At 41.1% G+C, this 23,558-nt stretch overlaps 1 protein-coding gene across 2 annotated transcripts; it reads left to right on the plus strand.

The window, feature by feature from the left end:
* The first annotated feature begins 4,232 nt into the window (after positions 1–4,232).
* Positions 4,233–10,375, plus strand: zgc:162592 (G-protein coupled receptor). Of its 2 annotated transcripts, XR_006757510.2 has the most exons (3): positions 4,233–4,921; positions 6,015–6,369; positions 8,508–10,375. XR_006757510.2 is itself a non-coding variant. In XM_014126652.3 (2 exons), the coding sequence occupies exons 1-2, from the start codon at positions 4,243–4,245 to the stop codon at positions 6,311–6,313; spliced, it is 978 nt and encodes a 325-aa protein (XP_013982127.3). In that variant the 5' UTR covers positions 4,233–4,242; the 3' UTR covers positions 6,314–7,655. The 2 variants fall into 2 exon arrangements, 1 of the variants encoding a protein (XP_013982127.3); XM_014126652.3 differs by lacking the exon at positions 8,508–10,375 and having other exon boundaries at positions 6,015–7,655.
* The last annotated feature ends 13,183 nt before the right edge of the window (positions 10,376–23,558 follow it).

Raw genomic sequence — 23,558 nt, forward strand, 5'->3', positions numbered from 1 at the left:
CAGTGGCAACCTTAGACCTCTCAGTGGTAGGAGCTCCCATCTGATGCCTAAAATAGAGGGAGCACTGTACTAGGAAGCCATGGCATTTGGATGGTGTACTGTCATGTTTATCGGGGAGGGATAAACGGGCGTCGCTGACCTGAGTGGGGGTCACTGATGTGCTGGGTCGACTGGCTGAAGAGTATCCTCCACTGGATGAAGGCGACGCCTCTCGGGTGTGTTTGAGACGTTGCATACCACGAAGAACCTCCATAGCCGATCCCAGTTGTGCCAGCTGGTCATGGTGTTGACGTAGAAGATAACCCTGTTCATCGACCATCTGAGAGATATTTGAATTTCCTGCTGCTTCCCTATTTTGAGTCGGTATTCTGTAACAAAGACGCTGTGAGTCGAGAAGCAGGTGAAACATTTAGTAACCCATGAACCGAGATAACATCACAGTGGGGAAAAAGCATGAACACAGGAACAATACCAACTGAGGAACAAATGTAAGGTAATGAGGAAGGTAATGGAGTCCAGGTGTGAATCATAATGATCAACAGGTGCGTGTAATGAAGAATGCCAGGTGTGCGTATTGATGTATCCCAGGACAGGTGGTTAGTATTCCGGCGACGTCCAACGCCAGAGGCGAGGAGCAAGAGTAGACGTGACAGTAAAATAGTCGATATCAGTATAAACATTCATAATGCTTTTTTCAGCACTGTTCTTCTGTATAAAGGGTACAGATGTGAATAACAATATATGGCATCTAATTTACATGAGAAAATGAATGGCTCTTATATCTTAATGAATCCCCTCCTACAAATGGCCTTGTTTTTTTACATCTTCTGACTCAATTTGAAAGAAACTATGCCATGTTAAAATCACGTGATAGCTTTAGAGTGCCTGTAAACTCATATTTATGCACTTTGTCCTGTTATTAATCTACTATTTTAACAAGCTAAACTGCATCATAAAGCAAAAAAAAATTCACGCATGATTCCTCCATCGTCACCTACCTAGCACAAATCCTACATTATGCTGTGTTGTTGGGGGATACTCCCAAAATAGAATTTCCATTGAAAGCATATTGCTCAAGTACAAGTGAGGTGAGAGCAGTTGCGAATTACTAATTTCTGTTGTGGTTATATTACTGCTATCATGCTGCACATTGTACCATTTAACACTTGACAGTGCCATTTGCTTTACAACGTTTTGAATGCATGTGACAAACTTGGGGTTGATTAATGAAACAGTCAAGTGTAAACGTGTTTTAAATATATTTCTGAAGTTCTCTTTCATAGTTTGTGTGATCATGGGACACCACAATCATTATGAATGACAGTTTTCATCCAAAGTGTATCAGTGAGGGTGTTTCATCGTCACCCTGGAGATCTCATACCAGTGTGCATCTGTCAGAGTGCTTTTATACATAATGGCAGAGCCCTGTTATCATGTGGCGGTAGGGAGACTGTCAGACAGACAGAGAGCATAGTGCTGCTTGTTTCCCATCACATATATCCTAGTGATAATGAAAGTTAGTAGTGGACCATCTACTATCCCCACCTCCACCCTTCAGCCTCCATTCCAACTTGTAGTAGTCAGCCTACTATCTCTCCTCAGCATCTGTTATGTGTCACCATCCACTTGTGGAAGCACTCAGATTGATGCAGCCCACGCAAAACAATCGAAGTCCACCCACTCACACAAAAAACAACACTGCACATCTTTCCCTATCTTGCAGGAGCAGATACACAAAACATCCTGTACACACACACACACACACACACACACACACACACACACACACACACACACACACATACACACACACACACACACACACACACACACACACGGAAAAACCTACGTGTACACGGACACACACACACTCTTTCCGTAACAGCTACTCATTTAAAGTATTCACCCTATCCATATTTGAGCTGTACAGATAGACTCCCATAAAACAATGTGAAAATAGGAATTCATTCTACTTCAAATCCCTATTTCTTAATGGGAATTCAAATTATTATTGAAAAGAGACGGAAAATTAACCAAACTATAGCACATAAGAGATTAGGGAAAACTTGCAGAGGGGTTTAAGAAGATAAACCTGGTTGTTTTGCTTCGATGCCAGAACCATTTGACCTTCTGCAGGGATGAGCCACCCTCTTTTCTGTGAACTTCCTGAATATTCTAATCCTGTTAGTCCTGCTGTTCTGAGGAGGCACATGAGGTAATTCAGAAGTTCAGTTGTCCAATATGGGATGATTGCCGCAGTGCAACACATTAACTCTGCCTGGATCACACTACTTACAATGTACATCAAAGTCAGATTTATCAAAGCATCCAATCATATTGTCTCTGCACTATTAAAAAAAATCACATTTGAGATAATATTCTGACTAATTATGTTTCCTGTGTCATTTTGATTATATTATGAAAGGGTGCTTGAATTCTGATTGAATGTGTCAAAAAAAACCTAAAGCATCCTTATCCTGCCCCATGTATTATTGACTCAATGTAGGCTAATGATCTCCTACCTGACTTGAACCCTGGTTTATGAGTAATTCATCTTCACTGGGGTAGAAGTTTAGTTGCAATGTAAAACCCACAAGCACAGAGCAGCCTCTCTAACAGAGAGAAACGGTCATAAATCAGCACAGAAAATCTAAAAAATAATGAGGACACTTATCACCATGCTTCAGGTAACCAATGGCAAACCAAAATGTGCATCAGCCCCACTCTCCTGTGGCTCAAAATAGAAAATGGATGTGCTGAGTGATTACAGAAAGGCACAAATTGGCCCCATACTTTTAGCTTCAGACTGGTACAATGCCCCGTCTCTGAAGCATAGCGGTGCCTATCTACATCTCAACACATACATCTCCTTTTCATCCTTTAATGTGCCTAAAAAATGTATGTAGCATGAGATCATAATGGTGTTTTTTAATGGCCAATATGTATTTGCATTGCTTTTAAAATTTCACGGCAGCTTGTGTCTTCATTTGTTCTTGATGATTCATGCTTATTCACTTCAACAGCTTGATTCATTTTGCAGACATTAGACAATAATGGAATATTATTTGTCTGGGCACAATCTTTAAATGTAAAGATATATTCACTCTATCAACTTGTCACATTTAGAAGAGCTAAGGAATGACTACAAATAAGCCTTCTGGTAATAACCAAAACATGTATTCCAACAAAATGTGTTACATCTTTTTCATACAATGTGAAGTATATTCTGTAGAACCAAATTAAATAACCTTGAATTGGGTTGGGGCGTAATGAAAATCTTATTCTCCGACTGATATTTCTCATGAGGGCCCTTGGATAAATAAAATAACATTTCTGCCTCAGCCACTAATATGTGAGCTATCTGTACAGTATCAATGTTTGAACAGCGAAGTCCAGCTGCTATGGAGGACCATCAGAGGGGCTGCTTCCCCAGCAGGTAGGCTAGTAGTGTCAGCTAAACATGGACATATCCCTCTGTGGAAGGAGGACGGCCTGGAATACGCCTTTGATATATGCGCTTGTCACTGTCCTAATGACGAATCCATCTGTGCGGAGTCCAGCGCAGGGCTTGGAGGAGATGGTCTCATCTTTCAGCTATTTAGGTTAATGTCCTCGCGCTCTTCCTCCCAAATCCACTCCCCCATGTAGCTCATCTCTGCCAGCGCTCAGGTGGTCTTCACCTGATTCCGCCTGTAGAGGAATTGAGCGACGATGGAGCCATTGCTCATATAACTAGGCCACAACAGAATAATCCTAGTGTAAATGAGTGTTTCAATACAATGTCGACTACATTACACAACAAAACAATGGCATACATGGACACCAACTCTAAAATGTGTTGAAAAGTCCTTTGAATGTGTATATTTCTCCTAATGACCAAGGAAGAATAATTTGCCTCTTGGTTGATCTTTTTACTTGCGTCAGAGCCACGTATTTGATTGGGGCACGTGACTATCACCTAACGTGCCACAGGTGTGGTAGTGGTATTTATTGTTGTGCATACCACGGCTTGGTAAGTTGATTTTATCATGTAAATTCACCTGAAAGAATTTTGAAGAGCATGCCCTTGGGTGTTTTCTTTTTTAGGTTTCACAAAGGAAGTGACAAACAATATGACCGACAATGTTGGCAACACTCAATTTGTCTGAGTCCGAGGACACCAATCTAACCAGCACAGATACGCAAATGCTTCTAGAACGGCACAGGCCCATTAAAATTGGCATAATATCAGTTTTAGGAGCGATGATCACGTTGGGGAATATTGCAGTTATTATGGTGATTTCTTCATCGGTGTCCGGCTGGTCAAGGAACTCTCGATACTTTTTACTCTCACTCACCGGTGCTGATTCGGCGTTTGGACTGATCATCACGCCCTTGAATCTGTGCGTCAGTCTTGCGAAAGACTACAGTGAAGGCCCAGACTTCCTCTGTCACATTGTCGCTTTCTTCAACGCGACGATCTATTCGACTTGCATGTACACACTAGCTACAATAAGTCTAGAAAGATACATAGCAGTGTTTTACCCACTGAAGTACTCATCACTGATGACAAGGAGAAGAACGCTGCTTCTGATCGCGTTTGCATGGTGTTTTCCTCCATTTTTACTTGTGCCCATATCTTTTCCTAACGGGATAATTGAGGTCCACTTTTCTACAGCGTCACTGGTTTGCAATCCATCGTACTCTACTAACGTTGTGTACTCTCTAACGTTGACGTGCCTCATCTTCTTTCCTTGTTCAATCATAATGACTTGCGCAAACCTGCGCCTTTGGTTTGCTGCAAAGAGACAGCGGGTAAAGATGCGGGCACAACACCTGGGTCGTCATAACAGACCCGACGTAGCCTCCAGGGTGCTTGTCCCTGTGATGACCGTGTACTACACATGTTGGACGCCGTGCATGGCGGCAATTATCTATAATGGTGAGTAGGCCTATAGAAGGAACCAGTTGGTTTACATTTAGGGGCTGAAGGAACTTTAACTTGTAGATGGAACATCTAAAATTCAGACAAGGTGCATGTTTTTTCCAAAGTCACTCGCCACCGTTCTAAATGATCTCAGGAAAATGACCGTAACAAATGTAGGCTACAAGGCTGTAAAGTGGAAAAGCCAATGTGCTGGGTGTAAGATGACCTAGGTAGGCTGATGAATCAGACTGATATGGGCAGCTTCTGGTATACGGCCTGAAACTAAGCAGTCTAAACGGGAACGTTTCCTTACAATCAAGAATCTTGAATAAAATTACATTTTACACTACTGGTTGTCAGTATAGTTGGTTATTCAAATTAGCCCCAGGAAAGTGTTATTTACCCGACTTTTTAGAGCGCTGGTATTGCTGCTGAAATATCTATCACCTGGCACGTGCGGAAGACCATGTAAACACCTGCAAGACTTTGGTCAGTATGCATGCATGCTGAAAACCATGTAAACACCTGCAAGACTTTGGTCAGTATGCATGCATCAAAGTGCAAGTCCTTCAGTCTTGTGCACGTGCCTTGGATCAGGAGCAAACGCATCTTGGTTGTCACATAGTCCCACATTTTGAAGTCTGTTATAATACTGTTCTGTGGATATTTTGTCTCAAATTTCGACCCACTGAAGAACCAATCCCACGGACAATCGGCAGTAAGTTAAAATTGTATTCAACGTTCATGATAGACAAGGGAAGATTGGTTATTTGTAAATGTGTTTGCAAGGCGCCGCATACTAGGTTGTTTGCTTACTCTAACTCAGCTAGGTGAGGTTTTTGCAGAGAAGATCTTAGTCGTGCAATTTTACATATAACTATGTTTGGTGCAATATTTCTCATGTGAAAATAATTGCATCAAAACTAGTTGTCTCTCATTTGAATGACAACACACTTCATTTAAGAATCCTGTCCATAGTTCCCACTCCTGCTAGAAGTAGTACTGTTGTCAATCGCTCTTTGACTGACAATGCTTGTGCATAGTTTTATTTCATAGCCTATGCTGTCCCTTTTATTTGTTTTTCTCTCTCTGTTTTCTTTTCCACCAGCCATCTCGGGCAACAGAGTTCCAGAGTGGATGGAGTTTGTGGTGGTGTGGCTGCCAACCTCCAACGGTTTCCTCAACTGCATCTTCTACTTCTGGATCAACCTCAGCTTCCGTAGAAAGTTCTGCCTGCTCTTCCAGCGGCTGTGTCTCACATTGTGCCCAGATTTGGCCAGGGCCCTGGGCTGCACAGCCAGCTCACAGACTGTAGTCTGGGACAATAACAACACCCTCCAGGAGCGCTGCTCCAGTGTGTCGTCAACCTGCACCCTGATAACCCTGGCCAGTGACACCCCCTTCTGAGGGATTATGCTTCTCATAGACATGGTACTCACTCACATTATTCAATGATACATCTGGTAAGTTTCAACACCAAACACCTGAAGGACATTTAGGAGAGCTGCTTGTATTGAGATCGTGGTATCAAGTGTGGCAAGGAGACATGAGAGTGCTGTCAGGCCATGGTGTAGTGTTTGACAGGGCTTTGAAGCATTTATCTTCCTCACCATCACTATGCAGTTTCAGTTATTTAGAATATTTTTTTTGTTTGTTTTTTTGTAACCCAAACCTAATTCTTTGAAATTTTATTCATACCGAATTGACAGTCTTTGGTCCATGCTGGAATGTTTCTTTTTTTTATAGATGTATTTTTTGTTTTACATTTTACTGTCACACCAAGTGTTGTCAGAATTTCATGCACCAACAGTGAAGACCTCTTAAACCACATTTTTAGTGTTTTTTTTTTTTTTAGTTTGTAAATCCATCTGAATGTAGCCCTCATCCAGCCATGTCTCCCGCCACCTTGTTTGTATTTGCATTATCAGTATTTTACGCGGTGCTACAATTTTATCTGCAGGTTGTCTACAGCCCATCAATATGTTGCACTTAAATGTCAATGTTGAATTAATTGAAATATTTAGCCATCAAACAATAAAATGTATTTGGTGAACTTCACTAGGAAATGTTTACAAGCTCTTTGATGGTCTTCAGGCCGTCTACTCTGTAGACCTATATCTTGTATATCAAAGGCCCGGCGTATACGTAGCAGCCTTGCAAGGTAAACCTTTAAGTCATTGAATTTCATCCCGAGAAAAGTAATTAATCAGCTCCAGTGTATAAAAGTCACCACTACACTCGTGTCTGTCGGCGTTACCCTTTCCCTCCCTTTGACTTAGCTTCTCATATCACCAGGGTCACCTCCCAATTCGTGGTCCCTTTTTTTTAAAGCTGTTAAGACTACTTACGCATAACCATCACTGCTACTGTCCGCCCTACATTGTATCATATTGGGCAGCTCTCTTATACTATTTACAACTTCCTTTAGACATGCTATTATGGTAAATGTTGTCAGTGAAACCTGTTGGTTGTGTACCCATCTCTTTGAGATTCATGACCTGGCATGTATAGTGTTTGGCCGAAATCTGAAAATATAGTCCATATTTATTATGAAACTTGCCAAACTCTATTGGTGCTTTCAAGTGTAAAAATAAGTACTTGGACTTTTACGAATTATGTATGTTTAACTTGTATTTTGTGAATAGTTGAGTGACTTGGCTGTGTACATAACAATTTTATATTGTTTATAAATAAGTGAAAATCCCCCAAAATGTTGTTTGTGATTGGGAAATAAAGCATAATGCCTTTATTGTGTTAATTAGTCATTTAGTGTGGCATGGAAAAGGAGAGGCAGATTTGATAAGCTGCCTACATGGGAATTATGCTCTGCAAGAGGCTTCACTGAATATCACTGTTATTTCCCACACTGTATTTATTCCAATTTGAGGTCAAGTCAGACTCACACAGGTTTCTGTGCCTTGGCTCAGGGGATCCAGTCATAGAATGCGTCAGCCCACCACCTATCTGCTTTAGTTTGAGATGATTGGTCTCTGCTGAGGGAGGAGCTGTTTTTTACATAGTGTATATATCATTTTTTTTCTGCACAAATTTCTGTTTGTTGGCAATGTCCTATTGTACATAAGGACAGCTGGTGACACCTCGAGAGATCTCAGTCCGACAAACTGCTATCAGGTGAACTGTTATTTATTTTTGGTATCTATTTAGTTATAGAGACGTGATACCATCAATGCAATCTGTAAAATAACTCCTAACTTTACTTAAAATGTAACCTTAAAAATGTAGCTAGCTGGCAGGAGCAGATTACATAATCACTAGCATGTCATTCTGGGACAGGGAGCTTTAGCTATAATTATTCCAAGTAGCAATTTAAGACTACAAAAATCTATAGGACAAGTATTGTAAAGCTAATAGTCATCAAGGCAGAACTCACTCATTTAATTAATGCTGACAAATAAGAATTGCCACATTATCCCTGTCAATAGACCTAGTTGGAGTAGGATGCAGAGTACCCTGCCTTTATCCTGGTAGCCTAGTTGTTGTAATTTAAGACTGTCAAGATGTTCATTTCTACAATCCTTTGCTGCTTTGATTTCTTTGATTCAATCTTGTCTCTCACATTTGTCTCCCACAATCTATTCAGCTCTCTCCTGTGTCCTGCTCCCAGAGATCAACTAAGTGCTGCTCAGCTGATTCACTGACCTGTTTGGAGAACCATCCTACTGCAGTTTGAACTATCCCTGCCATCACTATTAAAAATTCAGGCCTCATATGCATTTGTCTGTGGATTTTGTCTTACACTAGACTTTGTATTTTAGAGTTGAGAAGCACCAACTTCAGATACACATGCTTGTTATACTTCTCTTTCTATATCTATTGATTGGAAGGTTACATATTTAGATACCTTTGCTGTTTGTCTCTGTACTCAATAAATGGTGATGTGATGTTCTTTGTTTGAATGTATATGTGTGAAATGTATGTCTCACTCAGTCATAGTTCGTAGTAGAATAATGGATTGGCAAGAATTTAGCACTGAACTTTTAGAAGGTTAGTAGGAAAGTTAGGTTAATCATTTAAACCACAAATCTATTCACATTCACTGAACATTGAGTATTTGAAACTAGTTCTGCAGACTATCATTCTCCATATGTTATATTCCAATGCATTCAACATTATGCAAGCCCTCCATGGTATTGGGTAGGAGTTTACTGGTTCTTATTACAGAACACATTATATACATTTTGCTCAGCTGTTTTTAGAGATTGTACTGTGAGGTATATGTGTAGGATATACCGTGTTGGCTAATATGAATATGCAGCTGTACTATTTAAACCACAATTCTTGCATACGGTGCCTATAGAAAGTCTATATCCCCCTTGGATTTCTTCAAATGTTATTGTTTTACAAAGTAGGATTAAAATTGATTTGTCTTTTTTGGTCAACTATCTACACAAAATACTCTGTCAAAGTGGAAAAATGCAATACATGTTAGAAACTCCTTTGGCAGAGATTATAGCTGAGTCTTCTTGGGTAAGTCTCATGAGAGCTTTGCATACCTGTATTGTTTAATATTTGCCCATTATTATTTTGGAAATTCTTTAAGCTCTGTCAAGGTGTTGGGGATCATGGGAAGACAATTTTCTAGTCTTGTCATTAGATTTTAAAGCAGATTTTAAGTCAAAACTGTAACTTGGCCATTCAGGAGGAACAATCACTGTCTTCTTGGTAAGCAACTCCAGTGTAGATTTGGCTTTGTGTTGTAGGTTATTGTCCTGCTGAAAGGTGAATTCCTCTCCCAGTGACCATGTAAAGCAGACTGAAGCAGGTTTTCCTCTAGGGCTTTGCCTTTGCTTAGCTCCATTCCGTTTATTTTCATAATAAAAAAACTCCTCAGTCTTTGTCGATATCAACTATACCCGTACCATGATGCAGCCACCACCATGCTTGAAAATAAGGAGGCAGTTACTCAGTGATGTGTTGTGCTGGATTTGCCCGAAACATTTGCATTTAGGCTAAGAAGTGTATTCCTTTGCTGTGGTTTTTTGCAGTATTACTTTAGTGCCTTGTTGCATACATATACATGTTTTGGAATATTTGTATTCTGTATATTTTTATTCTTCTTTTAACTCTGTCATTTAGGTAATTCTTGTGGAGTCACTACAATGTTGTTGATCCATCCTCTGTTTTCTCCCATCACAGCAATTGAACTCTAGCTGTTTTAAAATCACTAATGGCCTCATGTTGACAGCCCTAAGCAGTTTTCTTCTTGTCATGCCGTCAGTTCAGAACGACGACTGCGTCTTTGATGTGTCTGGGTGGTTAAATACATCACCCACAGCATAATTATTAACTTGACAATGCTTAAAGATAAATTCAATGTCATTTGTTATTGTTATCCATCTACCAATCACAGAGACAGAGGAAGGGGCAGTCATTAAAAAAATCATGTCAACCCATATTATTTCACAAATTTTACTTCTGAACTAATTTAGGCTTGCCTAAACAAAGAGTGTGAATACCTATGCAACAATTATATTATAGTTATTATAAATTTGGTTAATTTGTAAAAAATAAATAATATCTTTTCACTTTGACATTATGGAATATTTTGTGTAGATAAATGACACAATATACAATTAAATCTATTTCAATCCCACTTTGTAATGGAACAAAATGTGAAGAAAGTTCAAGGGGGTGTAGACTTTCTATAGGGACTGTACATGACACACACATATTTCTATCAACATCAAATCACATTGTATTTGTCACATGCGCTGAATACAACAGGTGTAGACCTTGCAGTGAAATGCTTACTTACAAGCCCTTAACCAACAATGCTTTAAGTAAAAAAAATTGAAAATAAAAGTAACAAATAATTAAACAGCAGCAGTAAAATAACAAGCGAGGCTATGGCACGGGTTAGTTGAGGTAATTAAGGTAATATGTACATGTAGGTAGAGTTAACGTGACTATGCATAGATTATAAACAGAGAGGAGCAGCAGTGTAAAAGAGGGGTCTGGGTGTCACGCCCTGACCATAGAGAGCCTTTTATTCTCTATGTTGGTTAGGTTGGGGTGTGACTAGGGTGGGTAATCTAGGTTGTTCTGTTTCTATGTTGGCATGGTGTGGTTCCCAATCAAAGGCAGCTGTTTATCGTTGTCTCTGATTGGGGATCATATTTAGGCAGCCATTTCCCCACTGTGTTTTGTGGGATCTTGTTTTGGTTTTTGTGTAGTTACCTGTGAGCACTCCAGAACGTTTCGTTTATTTTTTTGTATTTGCTGAAGTTTCACTTTATAATAAAGATGTGGAACGCTGTGCCTTGTTCCAGTTCTTACTGCGATCGTGACACTGGGTAGCCCTTTGATTAGCTGTTCAGGAGTCTTATGGCTTGGGGGTAGAAGCTATTAAGAAGCCTTTTGGAACTCAACTTGGCGCTCCGGTACCACTTGCCGTGCGGTGGCTGAGAGAACAGTCTATGACTAGGGTGGCTGGAGTCTTTGACAATTTTTAGAGCCTTCCTCTAACACTGCCTGATATAGAGGTCCTGGATGGCAGGAAGCTTGGCCCCGGTGATGTACTGGGCCGTGCACCCTACCCTCTGTAGTGCCTTGCGGTCAGAGGCCGAGCAGTTGCCACACCAGGCATTGATGCAACCAGTCAGGATGCTCTCGATGGTGCAGCTGTAGAACCTTTTGAGGATCTGAGGACCCATGCCAAATCTTTTCAGTCTCCTGAGGGGAATAGGCTTTGTCGTGCCCTCTTCACAACTGTCTTGGTGTGTTGAGACCATGATTGTTAGTTGGTGATGTGGACACCAAGGAACTTGAAGCTCTCAACCTGTTCCACTACAGCCCTGTTGATGAGAATGGGGGCGTGCTCGATCCTCCTTTTCCTGTAGTCCACAATCATCTCCTTTGTCTTGATCACGTTGAGGGAGAGGTTGTTGTCCTGGCCAATCAGGAAGTCCAGTATCCAGTTGCAGAGGGAGGTGTTTAGTCCAAGGGTCCTTAGCTTAGTGATGAGCTTTGAGGGCACTATGGTGTTGAACACTGAGCTGTAGTCCCGTGTGGCTCAGTTGGTAGAGCGTGGTGTTTGCAACGCCAGGGTTGTGGGTTTGATTCCCACGGGGGACCAGTACAGGAAAAAAAAAAAAATGTATGAAATGTATGCATTCACTACTGTAAGTCGCTCTGGATAAGAGCGTCTGCCAAATGACAAAAATGTCATGTAAATGTAGTCATTGAATAGCATTCTGACATAGGTGTTGCTTTTGTCCAGGTGGGAAAGGTCAGTGTTGAGTGCAATAGAGATTGCATCATCTGTTGGGGGGGTATGCAAATTCGGGTGGCTCTAGGGTTTCTGGGATAATGGTGTTGATGTGAGCCATGACAAGCCTTTCCATGCACTTCATGGCTATAGATGTGAGTGCTACAGGTCGGAAGTCATTTAGGCAAGTTACGTTAGTGTTCTTGGGCACAGGGACTGTGGTGGTCTGCTTGAAACATGTTGGTGTTACAGACTCAGTCAGGGACAGGTTGAAAATGTCAGTGAAGACACTTGCCAGTTGGTCAGCGCATGCTCGGAGTACAAGTCCTGTTAATCCGTCTGGCCCTGCAGCCTTGTGAATGTTGACCTGTTTAAAGGTCTTACTCACATCAGCTACGGAGAGCGTGATCACACAGTCGTCCGGAACAGCTGGCGCTCTCATGCATGTTTCAGTGTTACTTGCCTCGAAGTGACGCTTTGCCTGTTTGATGGTTCGTCGGAGCGCATAGCGGGATTTCTTATAAGCTTCCGGGTTAGAGTCCTGCTCCTTGAAAGCGGCAGCTCTACCCTTTAGCTCAGTGCGGATGTTGCCTGTAATCCATGGCTTGTGGATGGGGTATGTACGTACGGTCACTGTGGGGATGACGTCATCGATGCACTTATTGATGAAGCCAGTGACTGTTGTGGTGTACTCCTCAATGCCATCGAAAGAATCCCGGAACATATTCCAGTCTGTGCTAGCAAAACAGTCCTGTAGTTTAGCATCTGCTTCATCTGACCACTTTCTTATTAACCGAATCACTGGTGCTTCCTGCTTTAGTTTTTGCTTGTAAGCAGGAATCAGGAGGATAGAACTATTGTCAGATTTGCCAAATGGAGGGTGAGGGAGAGCTTTGTACGCACCTCTGTGTGTGGCGTAAAGGTGGTCTCGAGTTTTTTTCCCCCTCTGGTTGCACATTTAACATGCTGATAGAAATTAGGTAAAACGGATTTAAGTTTCCCTGCATTAAAGTACCTGGCCACTAGGAGCGCCACCTCTGGATGAGCATTTTCCAATGTGCTTTTATTTGGGTTTATATGCAAATTAAATGATTATAATGTTTCTTTAAGCCTGCAGCTAGTTACTTGAAATGAGACACATAACCATGCCAGCACATGATTAAATATTTGAATTCACTGACAGAGAGAGTGCGAAAGAAACAATAGCTTCCTGTAAATCAGGATATCTGTTTCCTTTCAGAGAAACAGATATGTGTCGTTCCAAGGACAACAAAGTTGTAGCCTATTTCTCAGAACTGTAATATGGAGTGATTTTTAATGGGAAGGATCGTTTGGTTTGAACCAAAAATCTGGCGAGCTTTTCTTGTCAATAATAAAGGTGGACTAGACCGAGTCAGAATAACTGTGCACTACACACTACAGTCTTCATTTAATGCCATTATTACAGAATCAGAAATCTAGACTTTGAACTTCTGTAGTTGTGCTCTTCTGTAAAGGCCATACTCTTTGTGTCACCTTTCATATCTCTCCAATTATCTTGAATGAACCATTTAAGACCATTAATAAAATAATGGAAAATATGTGGATTAAAGGTTCTTTCTCTTCCATTTTTTCTCCTGTTTTTCAGACATTATCACGTCTACCAAGATCCTATTACAGTGATGTCATGAAAGCATCCCTCATTTGCTGTGCACTAGCTAGATTTCCATCCAACTGGCGACAGATTTTTAATGCGAATTTTCTAAAATCCGCATTAAGAAAATATGAGTTTCTATCAAACGTACTTGTTGCAGATAAAAATCAGTGCGTGATGACGTAGTGCACACAAAAGTGTTCATGCAAAATCTAATGTTCAACGTGTTTCCATCGAATTTTCAAATTTACTGATAGTTTTGTCACAAAAACTGTTAAATAACAAATATGCCAAGTCTGGTTTTGGCACATGCGCTCTAGCCAACATCTCGTAGATAAAGTGCAGGTAGGCTCTGTGGGTTGGTTAGTCTACACCACATGATACGATTATTATGGATAAGAGCGATACTATTTGTATTTGTCAAAAGTCAGTCAAGCATCGATCATCAAGTCATCAGAATAAGACCGACATTTATTGCAAAGGAGCATCAAGCTCGTACTGTACACTTTCACCACCCTGTGAAGTTTATATCATCTGTAGCCTAATAAACTGCATGGTTTCCTGAGCCGTAGTGGGAAGAGCACACGCCATGTCATTACGCGTTTCCTTGCATAATACATTTTACCGACATAAAAAGATCCCACCATGTCGAACAAACAAATTATCTGTCGACATTTATAAAATTGTACAGAAACTTCCTGTTTCCATCACAGCTGTCGTGATTTTTTTTATATACGGCATGACTACACGCATAAAAACTGGATGGAAACGTGGTTTGTGATATACACAAAAAATCAACTCCTCTCTCGACAGGGATCGATCAACTAAACGGGTTTCGGCTTCGGCCCACCACCTATCATTCTAAACTCCTTATTCCATTACCCTCTCAGTCTACAAAGGCTTTATTTAGACAGGCAGCCCAATTTATATATTTTTTCCTTCCACTAATTGGTCTTTTGACGAATCACATCAGATCTTTTTCTGAGCTTTTTCAAAGACCAATAAGTGAAAAAAAATATTAGAATTGGGTTGCCTGGTTAAATGCAGCCAGAGACATATCGCCTCTGCCTGCCCTTTTGTGCTTGTTCTACATTTTCACAAAGAGAGGTGTCAGAAACATTGCAATTAAAACATCAGTTAACTTAGCAGGGACAGCTCGTGCAAACACCATCCTCCCCCTCTAATTTCCTCTTTGATAAGCTTCAGAGGGCTGTGTCATGAGCCTGTTGTCTGTCAGAGCTGTGGAGGAGAGCACAGCTGCATGCTTTTAGGGCCTTGTGTCATAAAGACTTCAGGCTGCTGACGGCAGGGTAGGAGGTGCCGGCTTGTCAGACAGTGTGGTTGGGTCTCTGTGATTTTATGGAGGACACGCGAGCACTCAGCCATACAGTGGGGGGCTATTTTGTCAGGGAAAGGTCTGATGTACTCAACAAAGAACAACCATTTACAGATACAGTTGAAGTCAGAAGTTTACATACACCTTAGCCAAATACATTTAAACTCAGTTTTTCACAATTCCTGACCTTTAATCCTGGTAAAAATTCCCTGTCTTAGGTCAGTTAGGATCACCACTTTATTTTAAGAATGTGAAATGTCAGAATAATAGTAGAGAGAATGATTTATTTCAGCTTTTATTTCTTTCATCACATTCCCAGTGGGTCAGAAGTTTACATACACTCAATTAGTATTTGGTAGCATTTCCTTTAAATTGTTTAACTTGGGTCAAACGTTTCGGGTAGCCTTCCACAAGCTTCCCACAATAAGTTTTGGCCCATTCCTCCTGACAGAGCTGGTGTAACTGAGTCAGGTTTGTAGGCCTCCTTGCTCGCACACGCTTTTTCAGTTCTGCCCACAAATTTTCTATAGGATTGAGGTCAGGGCTTTGTGATGGCCACTCCAATACCTTGACTTTGTTGTCCTTAAGCCATTTTGCCACAACTTTGAAAGTGTGCTTGGAGTCATTGTCCATTTGGAAGTCCCATTTGCGACCAAGCTTTAACTTCCTGACTGATGTCTTGAGATGTTGCTTCAATATATCCACATAATTTTCCTCCCTCATGCCGCCATCTATTTTGTGAAGTGCACCAGTCCCTCCTGCATCAAAGCACCCCCACAACATGATGCTGCCACTCCCGTGCTTCCTGGTTGGGATGGTGTTCTTCGGCTTGCAAGCCTCCCCCTTTTTCCTCCAAACATAACGATGGTCATTATGGCCAAACAGTTCTATTTTTGTTTCATCAGACCACAGGACATTTCTCCAAAAAGTACGATCTTTGTCCCCATGTGCAGTTGCAAACCGTAGTCTGGCTTTTTTATAGCGGTTTTGGAGCAGTGGCTTCTTCCTTGCTGAGCGGCCTTTCAGGTTATGTCGATATAGGACTCGTTTTACTGTGGATATAGATACTTTTGTACCTGTTTCCTCCAGCATCTTCACAAGGGCCTTTGCTCTTCTGGGATTGATTTGCACTTTTTGCACCAAAGTACGTTCATCTCTAGGAGACAGAATGTGTCTCCTTCCTGAGCGGTATGACGGCTGCATGGTCCCATGGTGTTTATACTTGCGTACTATTGTTTGTACAGATGAACATGGTACCTTCAGGCGTTTGAAAATTGCTCCCAAGGATGAACCAGACTTGTGGAGGTCTGCAATTTTGTTTCTGATGTCTTGGCTGATTTCTTTTGATTTTCCCATGTAGTCAAGCAAAGAGGCACTGAGTTTGAAGGTAGGCCTTGAAATACACCCACAGGTACACCTCCAATTGACACAAATGATGTCAATTAGCCTAGAAGAAGCTTCTAAAGCCATGACATAATTTTCTAGAATTTTCCAAGCTGTATAAAGGCACAGTCAACTTAGTGTATGTAAACTTCTTGCGATACAGTGAATTATAAGGTAAATAATCTGTCTGTAAACATTTGTTGGAAAAATGACAAAGTAGATGTCCTAACCGACTTGCCAAACTATAGTTTGTTATCAAGACATTTGTGGAGTGGTTGAAAAACAAGTTTTAATGACTCCAACCTAAGTGTATGTAAACTTCCGACTTCAACTGTACATTTTTCCTCCAGCTAGTATCCATGGATATGAAGTGTGTCACCACTCTTGAATTCAACCAATTCAGTTTTATTGAACAGTGGCGTGCCAGTTTTGTCCCAGAATTGGGCTAATGTTAATTAATTTCAAAATGTTGCATATGGTTGCATGCAGTACTGAGTAACATTGCACAGTGTTGAAAGATTAAATCAAGCCCTAGGTATACTGTAAGTAAGTAGAACATTTTGATTAAGCAGATAAGAAAGTAGCAGCTGCCAGTAACATGGATTTACTTTCGGAGTAATTCTTAAGCAACCCCACACATCCTGATGAGGATCCCTGAGCACCTGCTGTGCTGTTCAGCACAGTGCAGCCTCAGCCTATTATGGGATGTGAAGGGGACCACCATCAAAGCAGTGCAGAGGCTGGCAGATTAAAACTAGAGCCATTTCACTGCTTCTGAAATGGGCAAAGGAAGGGCAGATAAAGCAACAGGGCCTGAACATAATGCTCTTACTGTAGTAAATTTAGATCTATTTCACAGGACGGCTCCCACACCACTCAGGGTTACCCTCCACATCATGTGATCCTCCTTACAGGCCCTTCAGACGGCTACTTTTTAATGGACTATATGTCAATGTGGTCATATCGGGTTGTATATAAATTGAAGACATAGATTTTCTTTATGGCTCAGTAAAACTAAAGTGAAATCCTCTTCAGGAGTTATAGAGAACCTCTGGATGCAGTAAATGTCGTATGATCAGATAATACAGATGGCCTGCCCTCACTGGACATTGAGTAATGAAAAAAGAGGTGGGGAAGTACATCAAGATGGATCCAATTTCTGCACCTCAATGTGAAATTATACAATTAATGAACCTCTTTGGTGGCATATGGCTTACCAATTAATGTTGGTCATCCTATTCCTTGGAATTCATTCCACAAGCCAAGATGATTGCCATCTTTTGGTTTGTGAAAACATATCCTCTGACAACTTCGGAGGAATTCTATGCATATGGTACTTTGTAGACTGAACTGGGCAATCTTTATCATCTCAAAAATGGAATACACATTAAAGGGCTCTCCACCTTCCCTGGGGTTTGATGCTGTCAGACACTCTTGGCATAAGCTTTTTCTTATTTTGAGGTCCAAATGCCCATCAAAGTGATGTCCAATAACTGTGGGACTATAGCAGCCCTACTAGGGGATTGGAACTATTGTCATACAGTGGGGGAAAAAAGTATTTGATCCCCTGCTGATTTTGTACGTTTGCCCACTGACAAAGAAATGATTAGTCTATAATTTTAATGGTAGGTTTATTTGAACAGTGAGAGACAGAATAACAACAAAAATATCCAGAAAAACGCATGTCAAAAATGTTATAAATTGATTTGCATTTTAATGAGGGAAATAAGTATTTGACCCCCTCTCAATCAGAAAGATTTCTGGCTCCCAGGTGTCTTTTATACAGGTAACAAGCTGAGATTAGGAGCACACTCTTAAAGGGAGTGCTCCTAACCGCAGCTTGTTACCTGTAAAAATTGACACCTGTCCACAGAAGCAATCAATCAATCAGATTCCAAACTCTCCACCATGGCCAAGACCAAAGAGCTCTCCAAGGATGTCAGGGACAAGATTGTAGACCTACACAAGGCTGGAATGGGCTACAAGACCATCGCCAAGCAGCTTGGTGAGAAGGTGACAACATTTGGTGCGATTATTCGCAAATGGAAGAAACACAAAAGAACTGTCAATATCCCTCGGCCTGGGGCTCCATGCAAGATCTCACCTCGTGGAGTTGCAATGATCATGAGAACGGTGAGGAATCAGCCCAGAACTACACCGGAGGATCTTGTCAATGATCTCAAGGCAGCTGAGACCATAGTCACCAAGAAAACAATTGGTAACACACTACGCCGTGAAGGACTGAAATCCTGCAGCGCCCGCAAGGTCCCCCTGCTCAAGAATACATATACATGCCCGTCTGAAGTTTGCCAATGAACATATGAATGACTCAGAGGACAACTGGTGAAAGTGTTGTGGTCAGATGAGACCAAAATGGAGCTCTTTGGCATCAACTCAACTCGCCGTGTTTGGAGGAGGAGGAATGCTGCCTATGACCCCAAGAACACCATCTCCATGGTCAAACATGGAGGTGGAAACATTATGCTTTGGGGGTGTTTTTCTACTAAGGGGACAGGACAACTTCACCGCATCAAAGGGACGATGGACGGGGCCATGTACCGTCAAATCTTGGGTGAGAACCTCCTTCCCTCAGCCAGGGCATTGAAAACACACGGCCAAGGCAACAAAGGAGTGGCTCAAGAAGAAGCACATTAAGGTCCTGGAGTGGCCTAGCCAGTCTCCAGACCATAATCCCATAGAAAATCTGTGGAGGGAGCTGAAGGTTCGAGTTGCCAAACGTCAGCCTCGAAACCTTAATGACTTGGAGAAGATCTGCAAAGAGGAGTGGGACAAAATCCCTCCTGAGATGTGTGCAAACCTAGTGGCCAACTACAAGAAACATCTGACCTCTGTGATTGCCAACAAGGGTTTTGCCACCAAGTACTAAGTCATGTTTTGCAGAGGGGTCAAATACTTATTTCCCTCATTAAGATGCAAATAATTTTATAACATTTTTGACATGCGTTTTTTTGGATTTGTTTGTTGTTATACTGTCTCTCACTGTTCAAATAAACCTACTATTAAAATTATAGACTGATCATTTCTTTGTAAGTGGGCAAACGTACAAAATCAGCAGGGAATCAAATACTTTCCCCCCACTGTACATCCTTATCATATCTACATCTGAGCATCAAATTAGTATTATCTAAATCTGATTATCAGTCCCTCCAGCAATTTTTGGGCAAGTTGTGTATAGTAGCTTAGTGGATTCAGCAGATGATTTGATGCTAAAGCTGAGCTGGGTTTTGCTGAACTGACAGAGATAACTCTCATTAGCCATGGTCTCACGTTGTAACAGTGATTTAATGGGTCAGTGACTGGGTACAACATCAATCCCTCCAATTCCAATGAAAAGGTAAACAGTCACAGGTCTGTCTATGAGCTCATCACCAGAGACTATGACTGTGCTAATTACTTAGCTGTTGTTTACATGCTGAATTAATCAGATCTTATGAAGGAATTCTTGATAGGAAGGAAGCACTGCAGGATAGTTCCGTTTGAGCTCTCGAAACAATTGGTTTCATCTCATGAGTGTTTGGAGGTTTGTTTTTGTTATTTTATCTCCTCTCTCTGTGTCTATGCTCCCATGACAGAGTGCATTTTCATTGATATGCTGACATCAAGGTAGATCTGTCAAGTTTTAGAACAGGGAACACTTTACTTGGCCTACCAGCAGACCCCGAGGACATGGCAACACACCACTGAGGTAGACTGGTAAGAATGTACTTTGTATTATTAGAACACCGCATATTGCATTTCTTAAACCTCTCCATGAATCTGCTCACTGAAATATTGACATCCCAATATTGTGTGCCCTTCTGGAGGATTTTAGTTCAATATGACTGAATCCAAACACTTGAAAATAACGTTTTGAAAAAATGTAAAACAAGCTATGAAAAACTGTTTTGACATCTGTAATTAAGAATTCATTTTCACAATGCAATTACATTTGTCACAATTGGTAGTTCTAGCCTACACTGTAGTGGGTGCAATGCAGTTATTCAGCCATAGGTCTGACTTGGCGGAAATAGCTCTGGGCTACCTCTTAAATAAGTAAGTTCAGGAATTGATCTAATTTATCCAGTGAAAAGTAGAGCAGGATCCTCATTATCCCACAAAAGTTAAACAGTACATCTTTTCAGCTGCAGTCATAGCCGGACTACAAAAGTTAAACAGTACATCTTTCAGCTGCAGTCATAGCCGGACTACAAAAGTTAAACAGTACATCTTTTCAGCTGCAGTCATAGCCGGACTACAAAAGTTAAACAGTACATCTTTTCAGCTGCAGTCCATAGCCGGACTACAAAAGTTAAACAGTACATCTTTTCAGCTGCAGTCATAGCCGGACTACAAAAGTTAAACAGGACACCTTTTCAGCTGCAGTCATAGCTGGACTACAAAAGTTAAACAGTACACCTTTTCAGCTGCAGTCATAGCCGGACTACAAAAGTTAAACAGTACATCTTTTCAGCTGCAGTCATAGCCGGACTACAAAAGTTTAACAGTACACCTTTTCAGCTGCAGTCATAGCCGGACTACAAAAGGTTAACAGTACATCTTTTCAGCTGCAGTCATAGCCGGACTACAAAAGGTTAACAGTACATCTTTTCAGCTGTAGTCATAGCCGGACTACAAAAGGTTAACAGTACATCTTTTCAGCTGCAGTCATAGCCGGACTACAAAAGTTTTCAGTCATTTGATAATAGAATAGAAGAATAGTCCTTTGGAAAGGAAGTTTACTATCTGACAATTCACCAAGTATCACCATCATATGAGACGAACACTGGCAAATTGACACTGTAGAATTACCTATTTTATATTGACCACATCTGATATGGGCTCAGGCTTGGGTTTGGGCAAAATATTGGGCTAGAGAGCAGTGGCGGCTGGTGGAAGGGGCTATAATAGGATGGGCTCATTGTAATGGCTGGAATGGAATAATTGGAACGGTATCAAACACATTGAAAACACATGCTTGACTCCGTTCCATTGATTCCATTCCAGCCATAATAATGAGCCCATCCTCCTATAGATCCTCCCACCAGCATCCATTGCTAGGGAGTATGCATGCTGTCTTTTCATCATTTTACTCAGTTTGATGGAATGTTCGCTCCATGTACAGTACACAAATGTGTTGTTGGACCTTTCATATGAGGGCGGAGGCTGCCATTTATATCTTGTGTGCATCTGACATGAGTGTAAAGCTTGATTTTCCTCCGAAGGTCCTTTGGCCACTCAAATGAAGTGGGATGAATCACTCATTCATTCTGCTCTGAATGGAAGTATTGGAAAAAGCAGTAGTTCTAAGTCTGTATCTCTATGATACAGAAGGGATAGCATCACATAACGCTAGAATGTTTTATTGATAAATTACAGTTTTTTGCTCTTCTGTATTATTCTGAGTTTGAAGAGAATTGATTAATAGTGAAAGCAACAGAAGGCCTTGATAAAGGTGTGTAATTTACCAGGAAGAGTTGATTGGCTCTAACCACTGCCTGTCATAGTCGATAACAATGATGTGGAAATACTAAAGTTACTGAATTGTCAGTGTTACTAATACCAACATATGCATCAGGTGTTTGTTTGACGGGCACATGTATAGACATGCTTTGGTCCAATCTGTTGATCATAGTCCCAAAATTCATTTTCATCTGGATCTGGGTATTGAATACAGCTAGATTCAGTACAACTAGACATATTATTCATATATTGAATACTCCTTTGATTCCATTTATAGACAAAAAGGTAATTCCAGGCCGGTGAGGATTTGACATGGTACGGAGACTGTCAGTCACCGTGGGCATTGTGATGTTGTGCATTGGCAGCCGAGGCTCTCCTTGACGAGTGGCTGTGATGGATCTGACAGCTGCCTCAGCCATGGGGACTGATGTCTTCATCTGCTCCCAACCGGGCCGCAGATATATAGTACTACAGTCTACACTCCAATAACATTACTGCCTGCCCATTGCCTTTTCCACCACCCAGAGAATAAATGTAGTCGACAAAATGGTCTGTGGCCAAGTGCGCCTTACATAGTTGAGTCAGTAAGAAAGTTTAATGCTGGTTTACAAAAATCAAGTATTTAGATTTTAATATTAGAGCTGCTTCTGCTACTTTCCTACTGCTTTTTCCACATAAATGTTTATTCAGACCAATCTATTGACTTACCATACAATTAATATCAGGCTGTCAGACACTCCCTTTTTGCAGCATGTGGTTATTGAACATGTCTCATAGCTAGGGGAATAATTTTTTTCTTCTTTGCAGTGTTGACTTTGAAAACCTGTCACAAATATAAAGTATGTCTGTCTCAGGGGCAATATATGGGGCATCAGCGCTCCAGTCTAGATACTGTATATTTTTCCTCTATAAATACACACATTGATTACAGTACTATACTGCAAATAAGTTGTTGTCACACAACAGGTTGGGTTGAGATATAGTGCAATGATTGACAGTGTCGACAGCTGTGTAACCAAATGGAAGATTATGCAAGGGCCGTGGATGCTACTGTTGTTGCTCTTCAGTCCCAGTCAGTCTGACCAGAATAAATGATCTAAATGCCCACTCCACATGGCAGATAGACACAGAGAGAAACAGAGCAGGGAAATTGCTGTCCAATAGTCTGTGTATAAACACCACCATCTGTCTGGTCCAAAGAATCTGCTATGTGCATAGTGTAAATCCATGGAAAGGCAAGATAAAGGAGCTAACAGATAGAATGTCGTCATCAAATGACCTGCTTTAAGGAATAGGCTACTGTCAATGGGGCACATAGCAATTTTGTCATTAGATGGCTAAGAGGATTTCTAGTGGCATCGAAACCTTTTCATGCGAATGTTTCCCCCAATTATCCATCATGATAGTCTTTGTTAGTTGTTGTTTGTTATTGCTGTTTTGGTTTGGTGTTTAATGTCTCTCCCATCATGTGTGACACCACCCACTGCGTTTACTTCCCGTGCCCCCTGGACATGCTGAGTGGTGTTCCTTTGATGAATATATTATAAATAGGAATAATGAATCTGGATGCGTAAATCAAATCAACCATGTGGATTTTGTGTTTTATTCCTGT

The sequence above is a fragment of the Salmo salar genome, chromosome 11 (genome assembly GCF_965601325.2).
Source record: "Salmo salar chromosome 11, fSalSal1, whole genome shotgun sequence".
Lineage (NCBI taxonomy): Eukaryota > Metazoa > Chordata > Actinopteri > Salmoniformes > Salmonidae > Salmo > Salmo salar.